The 20,906-nt window shown below is 37.5% G+C and overlaps 1 protein-coding gene across 1 annotated transcript in view; it reads right to left on the bottom strand.

The window, feature by feature from the left end:
• Nucleotides 1-316: 316 nt before the first annotated feature.
• dikar overlaps nt 317-20,906 on the bottom strand; it is a 293,245-nt gene continuing 272,655 nt past the window's right edge. The window contains exon 13 of the mRNA XM_067145083.2: nt 317-7,075. Within this exon, the coding sequence (XP_067001184.2) occupies nt 3,332-7,075 (3,744 nt within the window). The 3' untranslated portion in view covers nt 317-3,331. The remainder of the gene's footprint in view (nt 7,076-20,906) is intronic.

The following is a 20,906-nucleotide window of genomic DNA, read 5'->3' as shown; positions in this document are numbered from 1 at the left end:
TGCTTCCTTGGCTTACGCTGCCTGAACCGTCAACGATAGACCCCAAGTGTAAGCGTACGAATTGTACAGCATAAAAACCTCTACAAAAAAGTCTGCGATGGTATATACCTATTTCGAATCGGTTGCCCTCAGGAAGCGATTTCATGTTATAGTCCGCGGTAAAAAAAAAACTCCTTAGGATTAAAAAAATATTTTGATATTATCCTCGAACTCCTCATCAAAATAAATTGTTTGACCTCCTCCACTATTTCACAAGGATAACAATAACCTTGTCAGGACATTATTTGCATGAATGGTTCAGAAGTTATGACCATTTTAGACCATAGTGGTGATTTGTTCCCCGTTGTCTGCTAGCAAGTTCCCTCTACCTCGCCGCTAAAGGTGCTAGTGTTGCTCCAGCTGTCAAGTGGACGAACCTTCCTCGTATTAGAGCTACGCGACTGTATATATTAGACTGTGGTACTACAGACTATGGTATAGGTATTAAGAACAATAAAATCATGCTGCTTATTACATAAAAGTGAGTCTGTCAATGGCTAAAGAATATTTAGATTTAATGAAAAATAATGGGAAAAATTAGCAAAACAAGATATACATGATAATCTTTTCCTTTAATTTCTTCTTACTGAAGATTTTTAGTCTATATATTCATAACAGGGCGATGCCACACTAGATGTGCATTTGTGGTAAAGTTTTGCCAAGGAGCTTCCTCTTCTTTCCCATTTCTTCCTCTTTTTACACTTTGTGATAAAATCATTATAATATACAGTCTTTCAGTTACAATATTTTAATGCGAACTAATTAGTTATGCATGGGTTTCATCATCCATTAAGATTGGAAGACCAACCATTCAGTTATGCATATAACAGACAAAGCAATATTCCTGTATGTCAGATTCATTTCACCCTCTCAAATTAACTCATTTATTGTGATAAAAGAAGATGTAACTGATTCAGTTTTAAAATATCTTCCTTAGTCCTTTAAAACTGGTGGGTTTCAGATATTAAGTACTGTAGCTTTCTGCAATCTATTACTATATTTTTGGTCCAAAGTGATTGGTTACCAGATTATTATTCGTAATAGCCACATATTCCTTAGTTAGCAAAAATGAAACAGAATGTACCTTGATGTCCACTTCATGTTTTCAAATTGGTTGGTATATTTCTTCAAGAATTTTTTTTGAACAGTCCACTGAGCACTGCCATACACAACTGTAGGCCTGACAAACAACTTGGAATTGGAATGGAGTACTTTGATGTAAGAATACGACTGACACTGAAACTTATGTTGTACATCACTAAGATGATAATATTATAGTTTTAAAAGGCATAACATCATTTCATATTCAATATCATTATTGTAGATTTAATTCTTGAATAGTTTCCTCTCCTTACAGACTTTCTTCCATTCTGCAATGTAGCGTAGATGAAGCAAAATCAACTGGATTACATGCTAGCTTAACTGAACAGTTGATTAAAAATGAGTCTTTTGTTGGAATTTCTAGTAAATGGGACACACGTGAATTTCATATACAGTACTGTTTATACTCTTGAGAATATTGTTTATAAACATGGCATGTAACACTAGTGGAAGTGAGAAAGTAATATATGCAACTCAAAATCTCTTTCTCTTCTTTGATTCTTGGTTTATTGTAGAAACAGTAGTATCATTCCACAAATACTTTACCAATTTTTGAAAGTAACCTGTAGTTGCAAAGGCCTTTCTTTGGGACCTTCAATCAATAATCTTATTATTCTCAAATGATGAAGTACATAAACACAACATTAAGCTCTTCAATGAGTTCAGAGTAATTATTAATATTAGAATATCTTTCATGAATTTCATTGATTTAGCCTTCAAATTTAATCTTTAACAAATCTGATGATGTGAACAATAATCATTTCATTTCATTGCTTTTCAATTTATGGATTGCCATTATGACAAAGCATAACGATATAAGTCTTTGTGTCCAGAGTATTATCCATAAATTTAGCTATTAAAATTATTCAGATATGTTTAAAAAAATTCAAATATACCTCAAGGACTGTCAATATTTCTTTCTATTTTGTCAATGCAGATTTCTTCCTAACAATGAAAAAAGAAAATTACTTTACTTATTACGACCATCTGCAAGCCTCGTATTTATATTTATATTTGGTATATACAGTGCTCATATAAAAATGTGCAAAATCAACTTGTATTCTTTAAATCAGTAGAAATATTACTCCTGTATGAATTCAAAATGAGGTATGTACATATCAAAACTAAAAGAATACAGGTTTTTACACACATTTTGCATCAGGAAATATCAATAAATTTTCTTAATATCTGGAAGTATATCACCAAGATAATAAGATGAAACAAAACATGAACCAATATTACTACTTTAAAAATTGTTTTTAATGAAAATAATTGCCATTTAATGGAATCAACTGCTACGGAATTAAGTACGATACACTGACTCCAATAACCAATACAGTGGACAATGGTGTTCTCTCTCACGGACTGCTTGAAATCTGTCGCCTACACTGCTACATTTTAACAGAGGGAAAACCTATATTTTGCTACTCTTTGATAAATTAATTCAGTATACGTGAAGGAAAGGAAATGAAATCATTTTACCATCACGAACAAGGAGCTGATTATACTAGTTATCAGACCTAAAAATTTACTTTCAAATAATAAAATGCTAATGCGATCTAATTATATTTTGCAGAAATTCTCTAATGATTATTCAATGGAGGATAAATTCTACTAAGAACTTTCAAATTAATAAAATATATCTAAAATTAAAATGTATGTAAATGAGATGCCAGAGATATAATATCAACAAAATATACACAAATGCAACAACAGCATGAAGTAGAATAAAATACCTGATAAAATTTACATACGCATTTACAAATAAAGAATTTCCAACCTGGAAATATAACACGATAAATGCAGCTGATAAAATTTATGAAATTTATTCACAAAGAATATTTAAAATATATATATATGTATGTATATATAAAATCTGGAGTCAAGAATTCGAGCACAGAATGAGCATCAACTAGTAACTTAACGACTTGTCAATATCTAATAAAACTTTCAAGGATAGGATAAGAAGATCTAAGAAAAACAAATGTACGCACACAGGAGGTTTAAGAAACAAGAACACAAGAAATAAAATGCTTTCATGTATAACAATATACACTACAGATAAAAAAATCTTAAAAAACAATGGTGATAAATTTCAGATGAATATTCTTTGGTATCGATTTAAAAACGTTTCATATATTCTGCTTAGCATGAAATATTGTAACAACTTTCAACATGAAGTTGCATACTATCAGAGCCATGCAGGTCTATTTAACGTGTCGTAAGGTTGACGAATACCCAAGGCAGGATGATAGCCTGGAGGGTAGCCAGTTGGAGGGCCTAATAAGCCTTGATGCAACACCATTGGAGTTCCTGAATGACGAAGAAGTTCCTCTTGATGACGCTGCAAATACTGCTGGTACAAAGGTGTTGCAGCACCCGAAGCATCCACAAGAGCAGGCTGGTGATGATTCATGAAGGCTGGAGCCAATGATGGATATCCAGGTGGTCGTGGTTGTGGATGGCTCAAAAATTGGAATGGGGAACTAGGAGTGGCTGGATGCGAACTCTGAGAAATCTTCTCACGTCCAGGATCTGTAGCAGCCATGAAGAAACTAGAAGAAGCAGTCCGGTAATCCTCAAGAAATCCGGGATAACTTTCTTTGTCTGTGTATAGTCCAAGGCCAGAAGGTGCAGGGCCAAAGTTAAAGGCACTTCCAGGCACTACACTAGTAGTCTTGAGAGCAATAGCTGAAGGTTCAGACACAGCAGTACTGTTCTTGAGTCCTACATACTGCTGAAATGCTGTGGAACTTGCAGCACTGCTTACCACTGACACTTCACTACTGGAAACAGCCTGCTTTGATTTACGCTTACGAGAAGATTTAGATACAGGCTGAGATTCAGTTGTTTTAGTAGACAAAATAGAATAGTCTGTAGCTGACCTATTATATGATGAAGGGACACTAAGAGGTTGTGGCACAGACACTTTATTAGATAAGATAGATGATAAATCAGACACAGAATGCTTATATGTTGTCTGAAGGTCCATTGGCGGTGTACTCTTACCAGGTAACACTGAGGAAAGATTGGTTACTGTTCGATTATAAGCTGTCTGAACAGTAAGAGGAGATGATACCTTGCTTGGAAGAATTCCAGATAATTCAGTTCTATTAAAAGCAGGCTGAACATTCAAAGGAGGGGTTGTTTTACTTGGCAGCATTGAAGACAGCTCTGGTACTGTTCGATTATACGATTGGATATCAGAAGTTTTGTTTGACAATGCAGAAGACAATTCTGATACAGATCGACTGTAAGCAATTGGAGATGGTACCATCCGACTGTCATGGTTATAGGCCATAGTCATTATAGCTGATGATGGTTGAGAAAACATAGCCATTGCAGCTGATGTGGATGAAATTGAAGTAGGCAAAGTGGTGGAAACACTTTGTCCAAAAATATGTTGAGGTCCCAGACCTTTTTCTCCATAAAATGGTGATCCAGCAGCCTGCAAACCCGTAAGAAGTCTTTCATCAGGAGGAAACCTGTCCACTATATGAGAAAGATTTGCTAAGTTGCCACGTAATGCTAAAGGGTCCATTCCTAGTGAAGATGGTGGTACTGGTGAAAATGGTCCTCTATGGAAACTTAAGTCTCCACTGCGTATCGATGAAACAGAGTTTTGGTGCAGTCTTTCAGATAATAGTGACACACTAGTTGTGACAGTTGGATGTAATTTGTCTGATGACTGTTCAGTATCCACTGAGGATACTGGTGTTTGCTGCAATCTTTCTGCTGCTGAACTTGGTTGATCCTGAGATATTCCAGCTTTGTTCACTGTAATCCGATGCAATGAATCATTAGCCTGATGAGCAAGCGTTGAATTGTTTTGGTGTTGCCTTACAGTAGACTGCGGTTCAGGGCTCGAGCATAACCTATCTGAAACTTTAGAAAGATCTTCTGCAGATGTACTTTCCTTTTCCGATATTTGAGCTGAAGATACAGGTCGCTGTTTAGATGTCTGCGATACCTCTGATGCTTGGGGACTACCTAGCGGTGTTTGTTGAAGTCTATCTGATGGGGATGAAGTACTGCATCGCGCTGGTGACTGCTGTAACCTTTCAGTTACTGCGGAGTGAGACTGTTTCTCTGGACGAGATGACTGATGTAAAATTTCAGGTGTTCGTCGACTACTCATATCTAGACCCTGCTGCCTATCTCCCACAGATGTAATTATGCTACTTGGTTGGCTCAATCTTTCATTATTCTGCAAGGCAAGAATCCTTTCAGATGCTTGCAGTGATGCACTCGTTGAAGAATGTTTCTTATCAGTCAATTTATCCATTCCATGCTGATTTTCCAATGCAGATAGATGTAGCCTGTCAGATGCATGGGTTGTTGGTGAAACAGAAGTCTGACAAAATCTAACAGCTGCTTGTGATCCTGAACTCGAATCAATTTCACTATATAATCTCTTCTTCACAGGAATTACCGAAGGTGTTTTATGGATTGCATTAGGACGAGATTGTGGAATATCCACACCTTGTTGATGACTAGAAGATGATGAAGAAAGAGAGCTAGTTACAGTTGGTGGAGAGTAGTTATCTGACGGCTGCGTTCGAGCTGCCCTGTACTGATCAGTAAGTGGTTTGCTTGTATCATAATACTGCATTACTGGGCTTGCACTGTACAGTGGGAGGTTATCATATATAGATTCTGATGTTGAGGTTGGACCTGGTGGACCTGGTGCATGACTCTGATATGGCAAAAATCCTCCTGGGTCATGCGGAGGTGGATACATTCGAGGAGGGTATGTAGGAAATGGTGATGTTGGTAACTGATCTCTGGGACTACAGCTACTATTGCTCTTCTCAGGACTACTCTTCTGTAAAGAGGAAGAGGTATCTTGATAGAAACCAACACGAATCGTGCCATTAAGTGGAGGATAAGATGCTAATTTCAGGCCTTCTTCTGGTCTTGGGGATGCCATTACCGGAGATGCAGCCATTGGAGAACGGTGCATTGGAGAAGGGTATGGAGCAGGATAACAACCTAAGCGCTCATCCATACTTAATCGAGGTGAAGAACCATCCAAGGGATCCATTAGATCTTGGCTAAAAGATGACCTCTCAGATACACTACTTCCAGTGCTAATTTTTCTTTGACGGGGTGTGATCTGTTGCTGAGGACTCATGGCTTCATCTGGAAGTGTCTTGTGGTGTGGTGAGATTATTGCTTTCCTTTCAACCTCCTCCATTAATGGCACAGTTCTTATTACATCACCTGTCAACTTATGAATAACCCCTCTTTCTGGTAAAGGCCTCACAATATCACTTTTCATTGAAGGTATTTCGATTAAACCGGGGCTAGAACCATGAGCAAGAACTTGGTTTCTTCTCTCCTCCATACTAATCATTTCTGAAGTTGATATTTCTTGCACAGATTCTGCTTTTCGCTTTGGAGCAGATGCCGGTTTTGGAGCTCCAAATGCTTTAAACCAAGCACTGTGATTTGGTGTTACTTTATCTTGTTTGGTGTCTTTGTTACTGGATTTAATTTCTAATTCTTCTTTCTCACTTTTCAATGGAACAGGATCAGAAATTATTTTATCAATTTGTGGTTCTGGAGTTTTAACACGCATTTCTATGGAAGGTTTTATTCCATCATCAGCTGAGATCTCTGACTTTAGTTCTTCATGCTTGTCTTCGACATCAAAACTGTGGCTGTTCTGACCAACTCCAAATCCTAACACATCACTGCCCAATACTGTCCCTAAACTTAGTTTTGGAGTTGTTTCGTCTGGTTTTGTTATTAGTGAATTTCGTGTGTCCTTTGGTTTACCCAGAGTACTTCCCTCCTCAGTCACTTTACTAGCACTCTGAATATTTGAAATGAGATTTCCTTTACTCTTTCCAGGTTGAAGACGTTCAATAGTACGTTGTATTTCACGGCGTCGTTTAGAAGCATCTTTGGTCGGACGTCGCTTTGATGAATCCTACGAAAAAAGACAAAGAACATTAGGGGAATTAAGAAAGCTTGAAACATAGAATTTAATTACAGTGAGGAAAGAACAAGGAAAAGGAGAATATGAAGCAAATGTTACGCTGTGATTAGATGCTAAGCATTTTATGGAGATACAATTTCAACATAAATCATTGGTACCCTTCAAAAAGAGAGAGTATTTTGTAGCATTGATGATGATGATGATGATAATGATACTTGTTTAAAGAGGCCTAACATCTAGGTCATTGGTCCCATATTTTTGCAACATTAATAGCACATATATTTATCTACATACATCTTCATTAAAGACTGTAATGCCTTTCAAAATTTAGTCTGCAAGCCTCTGTGATTTAACTATGTGCCATCACAATCCCCTATTTGCAACTAGCTCCATGGCCTAATTTATTAAAAACAGAGTTTTACCATTGTCATCTTGGTCTCTCAACTTTTCTTACTCTCTATAGTGGATTCCATTTTTCTCCTAAGCAACTTATCTTATGGATGTGTAAATGATTGGAGTTGTAATGATCCGTAATGTCTAGAATAGCCACCAGTGTGTGTTAGTCAAGCCACCATGATTATAGTGGTAGTGTTATCAGGCATGTCTGGAGCATGAGACAACAGGGTAAGGGAAGGACTCTGAATATTACCAGCACTTGATAAAGATTGATGGAGACTGTAAGACTGTATAATGAGCCTCCATGATGCTAAACCCATGAACGGCTAGCATTACCATAGGGTAACACTGGGGAGTGTTTGTTTAAATTGGCTACAATACAACAATATTAAGGTTTCACTGTCGAGACTATAATGGGTTACCTTTTGAATGTTGAGTTACAGAGCAGAATAACTTTATAGTGCTATTAAAACAATGTGCGTGTTCTGACAGCTCTCAGCGTGGTAGTAGGAGGTGGCAGTTACTATGGCAACCAGTACACGCCTCCCGTTTCAGCCAATCGCAGCTCGACATGCACTCTCCCTTTTCCTACCCCTGCTCTCTTACAGCTTCGAGAGGCGGTCGGTCTGAGTTCCACGTTGCCAATATAGTATACCGCAGCACATGTGGCTGGGCTAACAATGTCTACTTTGAGTGATATCATTCTCTGTATAGTGTGTTTTTGAAATCAGCTAAATATTATAGTTCTATTGTGTTTGTGTTAATAAGTGTATCGTTATCAAGGCTGGCGTTCTAGTGTAGTGTAAATTTTAGTATTGTGTAGTATAGTGTCATTTTAACACCATCTCATTTACTGAACTCAAAATGTTGCAACCCGTTCAGAGTGCCGCTAAACGACGAGGGCGACCTAGAATTCATTCGCCTAGAAAAAAGGCAAGGGTAATGGGGAGGCATGGCTTTGCTATCGTGGTCAAGCTCGCGATATGTTATGTGCCTTACGGGAATATTTTGAGGCTGAAAGGGAAAATGGAGCCCCACTGATAGACGTTAACAAAGTTGTAGAAAGAACAGCAGCAGCTTTCAAAATTTCTGAAGCTACAGTAATTAGAATAGGGAAAGAAAAAGAAAAGAAAGAAAAGGAGCCTTGGGAAGAAGGTGAAGGGGAAAGACAGGGAGTGGATGTATCTGGACCATCACATGACGGGTTATCAACACCGGGCAAAACCCGACACTATGACAAACGTGTGACCAGTATGGATGGTTTCCAGGAAGGAGCAATTCGACGGCATATATATGCCTATTACAAGAGAAAGGAACACCCAACACTACGAAAACTACATAAGAGTCTTAGAGAAGATAAATTGTTTTTTGGTAGTGCGTTTTCTCTTTGAATCTCCCTTCATAAGTTAGGATTTCATTTTGAAAAATACACAAACCGAACTGTGTTGATGGAGAGACATGATATCGTAGCTCGGCACTGTCGCTACTTGAGGGCTGTTAGGAATGCAGATTACAAAAGCATTGTGTGGCTTGATGAAACATTTGTAAACGCTGGCCACACCTTAACCAATGGGTTGTCAGACAGAACACCAGAAAGCACAATGAAAGCCCCGTTACGAAAGGGAGGTAGGATCATTGTTCTGCATGCTGGCACTGCACGAGGCTTCATTCCAAATTGTTTCCTCATGTTTCGGTCGCGAAAAACAGGGGACTACCACGAAGAAATGAATGCTGCTTCCTTCACAGCATGGTTTGAAAATTCCCTCCTTAAAAACATTCCACCCAAGTCCACCATTGTTATGGATAATGCTCCATACCATTCTGTAATAGCGGACAGAGCCCCAACAAAGCAGACGAGAAAAGCTGACATGCTGGCTTGGGTAGAAAGAAATGTCTTGCCTCGGAACACAGATATTACCACTGAACCTTGTACTACAAAGTCAGAGCTAATGGAGCTTGTGACAGCTTACAAACCGAAACCCGTTTGTGTCATCGATGAGATTGCAAAAATGAATGGCCACCAGGTGATCAGGCTGCCTCCTTACCATGCCCATTTGAACCCCATAGAAAATATTTGGTCACAAGTGAAGGGTTACGTAGCTGAGAACAACAAGAGGTTCACTATCACTGAAATAGAGAGACTGACCAGAGAGGGTATTGAGAATGTTACTGCAGAAAAATGGGCCTCTGTGGTGAAACACACATGGGGACTGACGCAGAAGCAGTGGAAAAAAAAAGGAGTTTTGGAACACTGTGTGGAAGAAATGATCATCTCCCTCGGTTCCAGCTCCAGCTCCGCAGGTGAAGAAAGCGATTCCTCCCTGGGAGTTGCTCCACTCACACCATGAAGGTGAGTAATTTTCCACTGTGATGAACTTCTCCAAACTGCATTTTAAGGCTGAGTAACCAGAACAGGAGTCTGTTTTCTGATAATCAGTATCATATGCATAAAATGTAATTTCGGATTTTTCTTGAAAATTGGTAATGCAAATTTTCCAGTTTTAGCATGAAGTCGACAAAATTGCCTTGAAAAGCTAATGTTGGAATTGAAGTATAAGAGGTGTTTACAGCACCCTTCGAAATTTTGATAATGATTATTATTTTTTGTCTCTGAAAATAATAATTATACATTCTTCTTCTTCTGTGCTTTCTTCTCATTAAGGTGGATAGACTTCGATTTTTCGAATTTTAGACAAGGCATGTGAGATTTTAGAAATTAGGAATCATGATCTATGGTTAGAATATATACTTTTTTTGTTTTGCTTCGGATTTCAATAAAAAGAGGTCCCATGACTAATGATTGCAAGTTTAAAGGCACTCGAAACGACAAGACGGACTTTTACATTGCACAACTCTAATTCCAACTATACCTGGCATCATAAATTGTGCCGTTGCCTGTGACAGGGTCCAAACGATTTCTCCTCTTTGTACAAAAATACCTTAGATATTTTTCTCACCCTCATCCGGATTTGAACCCAGAATGTTGAGCAGGCCTGTCAAAATGCCATTCTGATACTGAAATCTAATTAAAATTAAAATAAATCTTCCGGTGATAGACTGATTAAAGCCTATGAGGAAGGGGAATGAGGAGTTTGTCTTACGATATTTGAGCTAATAAAATTACTGCTGAGCCACCTTGGAATAATAGCAACGATATTTAACGTTTTTCTAACTCTTTCATGATCGCCGTTAATGGATATTATTTTCCGCAGAGCCTAGCGCAGAATGAGAGATGTTAACTGTGATGTAGTAACTCCTGCTGGATCATGTGGCAACACAGCGCTACCACTCCTTTGTTCGGCGCCACGTACTGCGAACTGTCAGAACGCGCACATTGTTTTAATAGCACTATAATTTCAGTTTGAAATTTCAGGCATGATTGTGTGGGGCTAAAATCACCAGAATCTTTTCACACATGGAAAATGGATGTCAGATTCCATTAAGTGAATGATTTATTTTATACTGGATGTGTACTCCAGAAACATGATAAAATTTTACTACTAGTTTTGCTTCCTGCCGTGATAAGAGAATTAGAGCTGTTACCATATGCTAGCAGGTTATGGGAGGCAAATTTTTTACATCGATATTTCTTTATTTCCATGCCTGATTTCACTTTAGAAGAGGCCATTGTGATGGCCTATTATGATAATCTTAATGTCAGTAAGATATACATTGAGCCCCCAGATTGTAGCGTTCTAACAGATGAAGATTTTACATATGAAGATGGTGAAGCTCTTCTAGACAATCTCAGTGGTCTTCAGCTGACTCCAAAATCAGAAATAATTCTTCATAAGAATGAAACTATTGTTTCAAACACCATCCACATTGAGGAACAGTCTAATGATGACGTCATCTATTGAAATCCAGAGGACGTTAACAACAGTAGGCCAGGGCTAGAAAATATCTCATGAATGGAAGATGATGTTGAAGAGTTTCCGAACCTAGTTATCAGAGATATACTGTAAGGACATGATAAAGTTAGGAATATATGAGTGTTTTGTGAACAATGAAAATATAGAGATTCTAGTGAGTCAGTGTACAGAATATGCTTTTTTCTCTGATGATCCCGATCCTAAAGTTTCTGTTGAGGAAGTAAAATGTTTTATTGCCATTCTTATTGCATCAGGCTATAACCAGCTGCCAAGTATTTATTGCGATTCTTATAAAGATAGGTGTCAGGCAGCTAGAATTTAGGCAGGAAACTGCACGAACCCATCTTACCACATTTGACATAGCACCAAAGCATGCTGGAAGACCATCAACATCAAGGTGAAGCTTCACAGAATACATGATATCCGATAACCTGTGCTACGACAGACTAGATCATCTCTTGGTTGCAACCCAGGGTAAAAAGGAGACGCTGATGTTCTGGAGAAGGGTGTTCATCAAGCTTCCGTACGATGCACACTAAATGTGATGTTGGAATATGTATTTAAAGCAACCTTAAGCTTCATACAAAATAGAAAACACTTTGAGAGAGTTTTGTACTATACTGAGCCGGCCCCGCGGTGTAGGGGTAGCGTGCCTGCCTCTAACCTGGAGGCCCCGGCTTCGATTCCCAGCCAGGTCAGGGATTTTTACCTGCATCTGAGGGCTGGTTCGAGGTCCACTCAGCCTACGTGATTACAATTGAGGAGCTATCTGATGGGGAGATGGCGGCCCTGGTCAAGAAAGCCAAGAATAACGGCTGAGAGGATCCATTGTGCTGACCACACGACACCTCGTAATCTGCACGCCTTCAGACCTGTTGCGCCATGGGGTTTAGGGGGTGGGGTTTGTACTATACCTACTAATGGCTAATGTTACCATATGGTAACAGTCTTTATTTAGGTGTTTATATGTGTCATGAACATTCTTTTGGTATTGTTGTATTATACAATATATTTTGGATGGTTCTGATACAATTTCTTGTAAATTAATCAAAATTAAAAAATCAGCAGTTCGTTAAGGGTCATACCATGCAATTGCAACAAATATTCAGGTGTCACACTCTATACTGAAACAAATGGACACATGAGAGCATAGAGGTCATGAAGGTTCTGGTCAACCAAGACACATCACACCAAGGATGAATCATTGTAACGTGTGCCAGCCATTAAGTAACCCTATGACATCTGCACCTGTCATTTGGGCACAGTTACTGTACTCTTTACAACTACTGATAAAATCCTGCATCATCAGGATTTCTACAGAATTCCAAGAAACAAATTCATGACATTTTCAGTTAAGGGGTAGCAAGTCTGGCTCTTACCCAAAGGTCCTCGGTTCAATTCCCACTAGGTCAGGGATTTGTATCTGGATCTGAGGACTGGTTCAAGGTCCACTCAGCCAATATGATTATAAATGAGGAGCTACCAGGTGGTGAGATAGTGACCCTTGTCTAGAAAACCAAGAATAACGACCGAGAGAATTCGTCACACTGACATCACGTCACCCCATAATCTGCAGGCATTTGGGTTGAGCAGTATTTATTTGGTTGGCTAAGGCCTATCAGGGCTGTTATGCCATGCTTTTTAAAAAATCTGTACAAATTATGATTTTTCAGAGACACAAGTGGCACAGTGTTTACTACTCTAGAGAATAAAAAATCTGGGGCCCTGGGCTTGAAACCCCATATTATTTCAGACTTTTACAAGCTATGAAAAAAAGTCCATTTCATATTTTTTTGTACACACCTACGTTGGACTACAAAAGCACTGCTGTAAAAATGAACCAATTGTTTTCTTTATTAATTATCCCCTACTTGAAAGCTGGTTCAAATGAAAGCTGAAAATAAGCTACTAGATAGTATTATACAAGTAAAATTATTGATTTATATTAATAACTAGAGGACCCGAGCTGCTCCACAGCGCTCGTTACATATAGGTCAGATAACATGTTTTGATATGCCTGTCATAGTCATATTGTTTTCCCTACCCATTTCAATGGTTTTATGAACATTGAATAAGGAAGGCATTAGGGTACGCCGTAGTTCGTAGACAGAACTCATCCATTCTGTTGTCATCATGCCGTCAGTTTAGTAAAAATCTATCCAAACATTCCACAGTTCTTGATGTAACTCTTGGTATTGTGTCGTAGAAGGAAGGGTATTTTTAGGCGCAGGTCTTCTATATATGTCTTTGAGCCCATAGGTTAGTTGATAGGTGTTCCCAGATAGTGATGGGGTTTGTTTGTACGTAGACTTTTTTCTCTTAGCAGCATTTAAGTTATTAGGAACGCTCTACCATCTGCTGAATATATTTGGAAGCTGAGAAAGATTAGAGAATCAAAGAGTATCTAGCAGGGAATAGTATTCTTCCGTGATCAGACGAAGTGTACTTTCTAGCTTGGCAGATAGTAATCAAACATGGCTGCATGGAATGACATTACTAAGGATGAAAATCACATATATCAGAATATTAATGAAAGTGTTAGTCATTTACCAATCTGCTAAGTACTGAATGTATTGCAGGCTAGGGTAAGCCTTCGCCTGCAATTATTGGAGAGATCGTTTAATGATTACTCAAAGTTGGCTGAACTTGGAGACCTATCAATGTCTCATAATTCATCGGTAGGTAATTCTGGAGAGAATAAAATAAAAATAAAGCAAATCGGTCCAGAAGAACGGACGGACGGATTTGCCAAAGCTGTTTTTAGTAAACTCTTTTAATATATAGATTATTTATGGTAAAACAATACTAAAATTTACAAGTACATGAACTATTTCTAAAAATGTCGAAGTCAGCAACAGTACTACTTTCTAAACAAAAATTTTCAGCTCTCATCTAGGATAGGGATGGCCACTTTTGGAAATATTAAATTATCAGTAAAACAATGAACATACAAATCCTTATATTTAGATTGATGCTTCCGGGCTTTTGCTTCATCAAAAAAAAAAAAAAAAAAAAAAGAGAAATTTTTTACGTTTCGTGGAAACTTTGTTCTGCGTCTTCAGAAGAAAAACTCGTCTCTCCATGAGGAAGACTTCACTTCTCATGTCTATACAAATACTTGCAACTTTATATTCTAAAATAAAAGAACACAGATCATAATGTTGAATACCGTATTTACGCGAATAATCCCTGCACCCTAACTTTGGGTAGGCTTATTTTGAAAAAAAGAAATGCCAACTTTGACGCAAAAAAACGCATCCCAATTTCGTGCCTCAAATTTTTAAAAAAATGTGCAGGTATTATTCGCGTAAAAATGGGTATTTACGCTAATAATCCCTGTCACCGTATTTATGCGAATAATACCCGCCACCAAATAATCCCGCACCCTGAATTTAGGAAGGCTGATTTTCAAAAAAATGCCAACATTGACACAAATAAAACCCGCACCCGAATTTCGCGTTCCAAATTAAAAAAAAAAATGTGCGGGTATTATTCGCGTAAATACGGTATTTTGAGACACATGCTGTTTATGTTGATTTGTACCAGTTAGCATTTAAGTATCTTAGTTAAACTTGAAATAGAGGCATCTAGAACATTGGTTTTTTCTTTTGCCTTTTCTATAAGCTTTCTTTCCATATCTTTGGTTTTCTTTTAATCTCTTGAACTTCTCTCGTTTTGCGGCTGGCCTCTTCATCTTCATCGGTTCTTTTCTTTAATGTTTCTTGTCTTTGAAAAAGTATTTCTCACAGCTTGTATCACTGATTTGATAATGTCCATATTTAGGTTTTGTTCACTGTTCAATAATCTATCTAAGGAAGGGTTGCAGAAATGTTCTCTGAATTGAGGAGCCAGCCCAAAAGTATAGGAGCAAGCAAGAATTCCAGCACCCTGATAGCTATAAATAATCGAGTTGCGCTACTTTTTCTAATCTTAATATTTAAATCATCCAGAAACATTATGATGATGATGATGATGATGTTTGTTGTTTAAAGGGGTCTAACATCTAAGGTCATCAGCCCTCCAGAAACATTAAATTAAAGAGCCATAGTAGGACTATTCCTTCATGGGCTAAAAATAATGGAGAAAATCATAGACAAAAGACTGAGGGATATAATAGAAACACAGTTAGAGGAAGAACAATATGGCTTTAGACCAAATAGATCAACAATAGACTTGATATTTACAGTGCGAATGATAATGGAAAAACATCTGGAAAGGAAGAAGGAAATCATCTTCATGTTTTTGGATTTGGAAAAAGCCGCTTCTGATAGAGTTAAGAGAAAACATGTATGGGAATGCCTGCTGTAAAGGAATGTACCAAAATCATTAATATCAAGATAAAAATGTTGTATCATGAGAGTAAAAGCAGTATACAAGTGGGGAATGGGGAATGGTGACACAAACATTTTATACAAAAAAAGATCTCAAGCAAGGAAGTGCACTGTCGCCATTATTGTTTATTAATATTGATGGATAAAATCGTGAAACGTGTAAAACAGAGTATCAGTAGTGATGAAGTGAATGCTCTGGTATTTGAAGATGATGTGGTGATTTGGGGAAAGGGAGAAAAGGAAGTACAAAGGAGACTGGACATTTGGAATGAAAATCTGAAGGAGTTTGGAATGGTAATTAGTAAAAGGAAAACTGTAGTCATGCACTGTGGAAAAGAGAAGCCAAGTGAACATAGACGGATAACAGTTAGAGAATGTAGAACAGTTTACATATCTGGGTAGCATTATTAATGGAAGTAATGAAATCAACCCTGAAATTAATAACAGGCTGAGTAAAGGTACAATTTTATCATCAAGTCAGAGAGCTTTTATGGGATCACAAAGTACCCAAGAGAACGAAATTAACATTATATAAACAGTATTTCATACCAATTGTAACATACGGACTAGAAAAGCTAGTAACTAATAAGAGACAAGATAGTAAGATCCCAGCAGTAGAAATGAAATTTTTAAGAACATCGGTTAATAAGATGAGAAGAGATAGAATTCAAAATAGTAAAATCAGAGAAGAGCTAAATATAGAACCGTTAGTACAGAAGATACAGAAAGCAAGACTGAGATGGTTGTGACATGTAAGAAGAATGGGAAATGAATGGGTAGCAAGAAGGGAATTGGAAAGAGAAGCTAAGGGAAAGAGACCAGTTGGAAGACCGAGAAGAAGGTGGATGGATCAGACTTGGAAGGACATAAGAGAAGCTGGATTGGATGTGGCGAAAGTAATGGAGCAGGAAAAGTGGAAGGACAGAAAGGAGTGGAGGAGGCTTGTTAACCACACCCAGGCGACTGGAGTGGGACACTGATGATAATGATGAGTAGGACTATTAGCTGCAAACGCCGGAGTCCGCTTTGTTTTACAAAATTCAGAAGATACTGAACAAAGAATTACAGTCTTACAGAATAATGACCTAATCCTTGCATGGTCGTCTATAAGCATGGATGTAGCATGTGACTTGTTACTAAAAAATTACTGGTCCACAGCCCTTGCAGGATCAAATACATTTACTGCAGGTACATTAATATTACACATCACGAAACCACAGAAAATGTTTGTTCCTAATGACATTCTGAATCTGTCTTGTATAAGGTTAGTCTGACTAAATCCTTGCTCATATGATGCTGTAGAGACTGGGAGAAAAAAAAAAAAACCACCCGCACACACGATAGTAGCTGCCCCAGAATAGGAAATCTATCTCTGCTTGCCAACTCCAACATTTCAAACAATTTTTTTCCTCTTCCAAGAACTTCGAACTTCTACCACTCATTTTGTATACATTATGTTTAGTTCCCATTGTTTTCAGATTTTAAAAGTTGCTTCCTGAAATGTTTTGTCAACAATGAGATGTAATCAGCACCATGATTTTCCAGATCAGTTAGCTGGCCATGCAAAGGTATCAAGCTGTGCACTTTTCTATAGTTGCATGAACCAAAAATCTTTCTTTCCATTATCTGACACTATGAGTAATCAGTTTTTCTTTTTTCAAAACAACAGCAGAACTAGCAGCTGGTCCAACTCCCTTAGTTGTATGTGTTGGAAAATGCCACTACTGGAGGCGTTTGTTACAAGTTTATTTTCATTTGGGCTAGGGGTAGTTTTAAGCAGTTCAAGTGATACTATTTTACATATTACACGTACTTCAATAGTGCTGAGAAATAGCTTCTTCTTCTGAAACAGGAGAGACAAATTCTTTACAATTTCTAAAAAGTCCATTAAAAAAGTTCACAATGTGAACAAATGTAAAATCAGTGAGTTTTCTCAGGAGATTTTTTGCCACTGGAGCTGCTTTATCTTTACCTGCAATTACATTTTCCAAGTGCACAATGACACATTTCCAAGTCACTACAGATGATGTACAACCAACCTTGCTGGCGACCATCTTACACTGTGAAAATAATGAAATTTCCGAACTATCATGTCAGTTTTTGTAGCTTCTCGGGAGACTGCTAGTAGAATTTGTAAAGCAACTTAAGTAATGAATCAAGTTCATCAACATAGTCCACATTTTTCTGCAGAACTTAATACACTTAATTGAATCCTATGTGCTATGCAATGCACAGCAACAAGATGATTGGCCCTTTGTCTAATGTTATGAATTAATTCTTTTTGTGCACTAAGCAGAGAAGCAAACAACCATTCTGAAAAGCCGAATTTTTAAAGTTCCTTTTCAAGTGCTTCCACGTACCCAGCTGCACTTCCACTTTCCAAAGGTGTGATTGATAGGAACATTTCTTTGATTGTGAAGTTCCTTATGTATCTTACACAGATAATTAGTTCTTCCACAGATCCACTGTCCACTGATCCATCCAGTAGTGAACTAACAGAACTTGCATCTTTCAGCTCAGAAATTAAGTCACTTCTTAGCACCTTAACTATTTAACTAATAAATTCTTTGTAAATTGCCACACTCCTCTTTCAGCCCTGCTCTCAATTTCTCACTCCGTTCTATAATCCAGGAAAATTTATGATGGTTTATTATTCATTGCAATATAATGCAAGATTGAAAAGCTTCTTCAAATTGTCAAACACATTAGGATCATTTTCTTTACACATATGGCCAGGGGCATTGTTTCTGGAAACAATGTTGGATTACAAGCTTCCACACAGTTTCTTTGTTGTAAAGATTTATGTTTCTTAAAATGTTTATAGTTTAAATGGCCCTGTAAAACCTGTTGGTAATTTCAAAGACTGATCTGAAGAATTTGGAAATAAACCAAGATTGACATTGAATCATACGTGTAATTTCTTCGAACGCTAACCAAGGCAGTTCCTTACACCATTCTTTGAATTTACCTGGTTGTAGGCCTACTACAACTGCTACAATTTTCACTACAGGTTTAGCTGTATTAACAGGCTCTCCTTGCTGACATACTGAAAGTCTGAACTCCTGTGCAGATTATGGAAGAAACAGTCTTATTTTCTTTGTCTTTGTTTTCTCCCAATACCTGCTTAATATGTATTAGAGTCGTGAAGAAGTGTGTCGAGTTAGCCTGGTTTGATTGGTCATCACACTCGGGTTTCTTGTTGTGTCTCATGTCCTAGCACAATATTAAACGCACGCACAAAAACAATACGGGCCTAAGATCTGCATTTATCAGAACTTGAATAATAACAAAGGACACGCATAGAACCACTAAAACGTAACAGTAGCACAGATTCATTGCACTTTTGACTACATGCAACTACATGTGACTATGAAGTAATTAGTTCTCAATTTTTCCACCAAAGACTCTGCTGCTGTAACAGAGAAGGGCCAACTGCAATATGTACATAGATTATCCACTATAGTTCATAAGTATTTCATTCATGGATGGTTCTGTGCAGTGAAATATATATATATTCTCTGTGACCTGGGATTTATTTATTTTCGAGAAAATTGTGGCATAGTTTTAAGTTTGTTCAGAAATGTCACATCACGTGTCATGGGGCCTTTGTTACAGTGTTGCAGACTGACGAGTAGAAGAAAGTATGAAGAAAACAAATTTTTTTCGGGGGCCAAAACTTGAGCACTATAAGCAAAAACACAGTAGCCGTGGTGGTCTAGCACCCAGGATTTGTAGACCCCTGATCTAATGATTGTATTGCACCATATGCACTTCTTTGTGCAAGAACAGTATTTTCTTGTAGGTTTCCTACCAATAGTTCTCTGACAGAAAATTCTCTTTCACTGTGGCATACCCATGAAACATACAGAGCAGCTTCTGCAACAACATGAAATCACTGTTTGATCTTTGCAGTAAATTCATTAGGAAATGATCAAGCTTGTCCTTATGTGGATTGAACAGTTTCAGTTGTTCTTCAGAATTCTCACAAAATCAGAAGTATTCTCTTTTTATAACATCAGTTGCTGATGAAGGCATTTGTTTTTGACAAAAAAATTTCCATTGCTACCATCACTCAAGAATCTCTCTAAAACAAACTCGGCATAACTTCAGGCGATAAATATGAAGTACCTTTCACTATCTTTGATTTCAAAGGACTCTTCTCTGCAATTTTTTAGGTATAGACTTTTCAGAATACCTTTGCAGTAATGTTCGACATATTCTTTGATGGTCTAACTGGCAAATGTGGCACCAAATCTAATGGATTGGCAACATCCATGACAAGTATTGTGGCAGAATTCATTGCCCCTTCTGTCATATGTTTCTTAATAAATCTCAATTCAATGGTATACAACACTGTACAAATATTTGTAAACATGGCAGAGAGATTAATTTGACTTATATTTAGTTAAAAAAAGCAAGTTCAATTAAAAAAAAAAGAAAACAAAACCAAAAAAACCAACAACAAGAAACTGAAATTCTGCATAGAGAAATGTTTTATCTCTCTAAGTTTTTAGTTTCTGGTGGTCTTTCTTTAACATTTGCAACATACTTCTTCAAATGCGGAATCAGTTCAATATTTTCATGACATCAGCATTACAAATCCATCTTATGGAAGAAACTCTGATAGCAAACTTTGTACATCCAGTAATCTTTGAGAAGGCTCCTCTCCTTGAAGGAAAATCTTTTATAAAGTATCAGAATGCCCTAAGAAACTCATGAATAATCCAGCCATATTTATTGTGAGCAGTTTTTTATGCTGCATGCACTTCAGGAAGTGAACACATACCACAGTTGAACATTTTTTTTTTTTTGTTTCTTGTTTAACATCATACTAACACATCAAAGGTTTTCGGCAACAGAAGGATGGGAAAGAGCTAGAATTGGGAAGGTAGCGTACATCGCCTTAATTAAGGTACAGCCCCAGCATTTGCCTGGTGTCAAAATGGAAACCATGGAAAACCATCTTCCAGGGTGTCAAAAATGCTCTAGTTTTTCATCCCCTTCAGCAAGTAGGCATGTATGCAAATCACATAATATTTTAAGGTTGACATTTGGGCCATTGATTGAAGTTTGAATAATGTTTCCATGTGACAAATTGAAACTATTCACACCATCCAAGAAACTTGATTGTAAATCAACAGATGTGGCAGAACTGAAGAATGCAGATGTTAAATATCTAGTAGACACAGTGATGATGATGATGATGATGATAACAATAATAAT

Source organism: Anabrus simplex, chromosome 4, assembly GCF_040414725.1.
Source record: "Anabrus simplex isolate iqAnaSimp1 chromosome 4, ASM4041472v1, whole genome shotgun sequence".
Taxonomy (NCBI): Eukaryota; Metazoa; Arthropoda; class Insecta; order Orthoptera; family Tettigoniidae; genus Anabrus; species Anabrus simplex.
The sequence above is the reverse complement of the archived record's forward strand: the minus strand, read 5'-3'. Positions and strand labels throughout refer to the sequence as shown.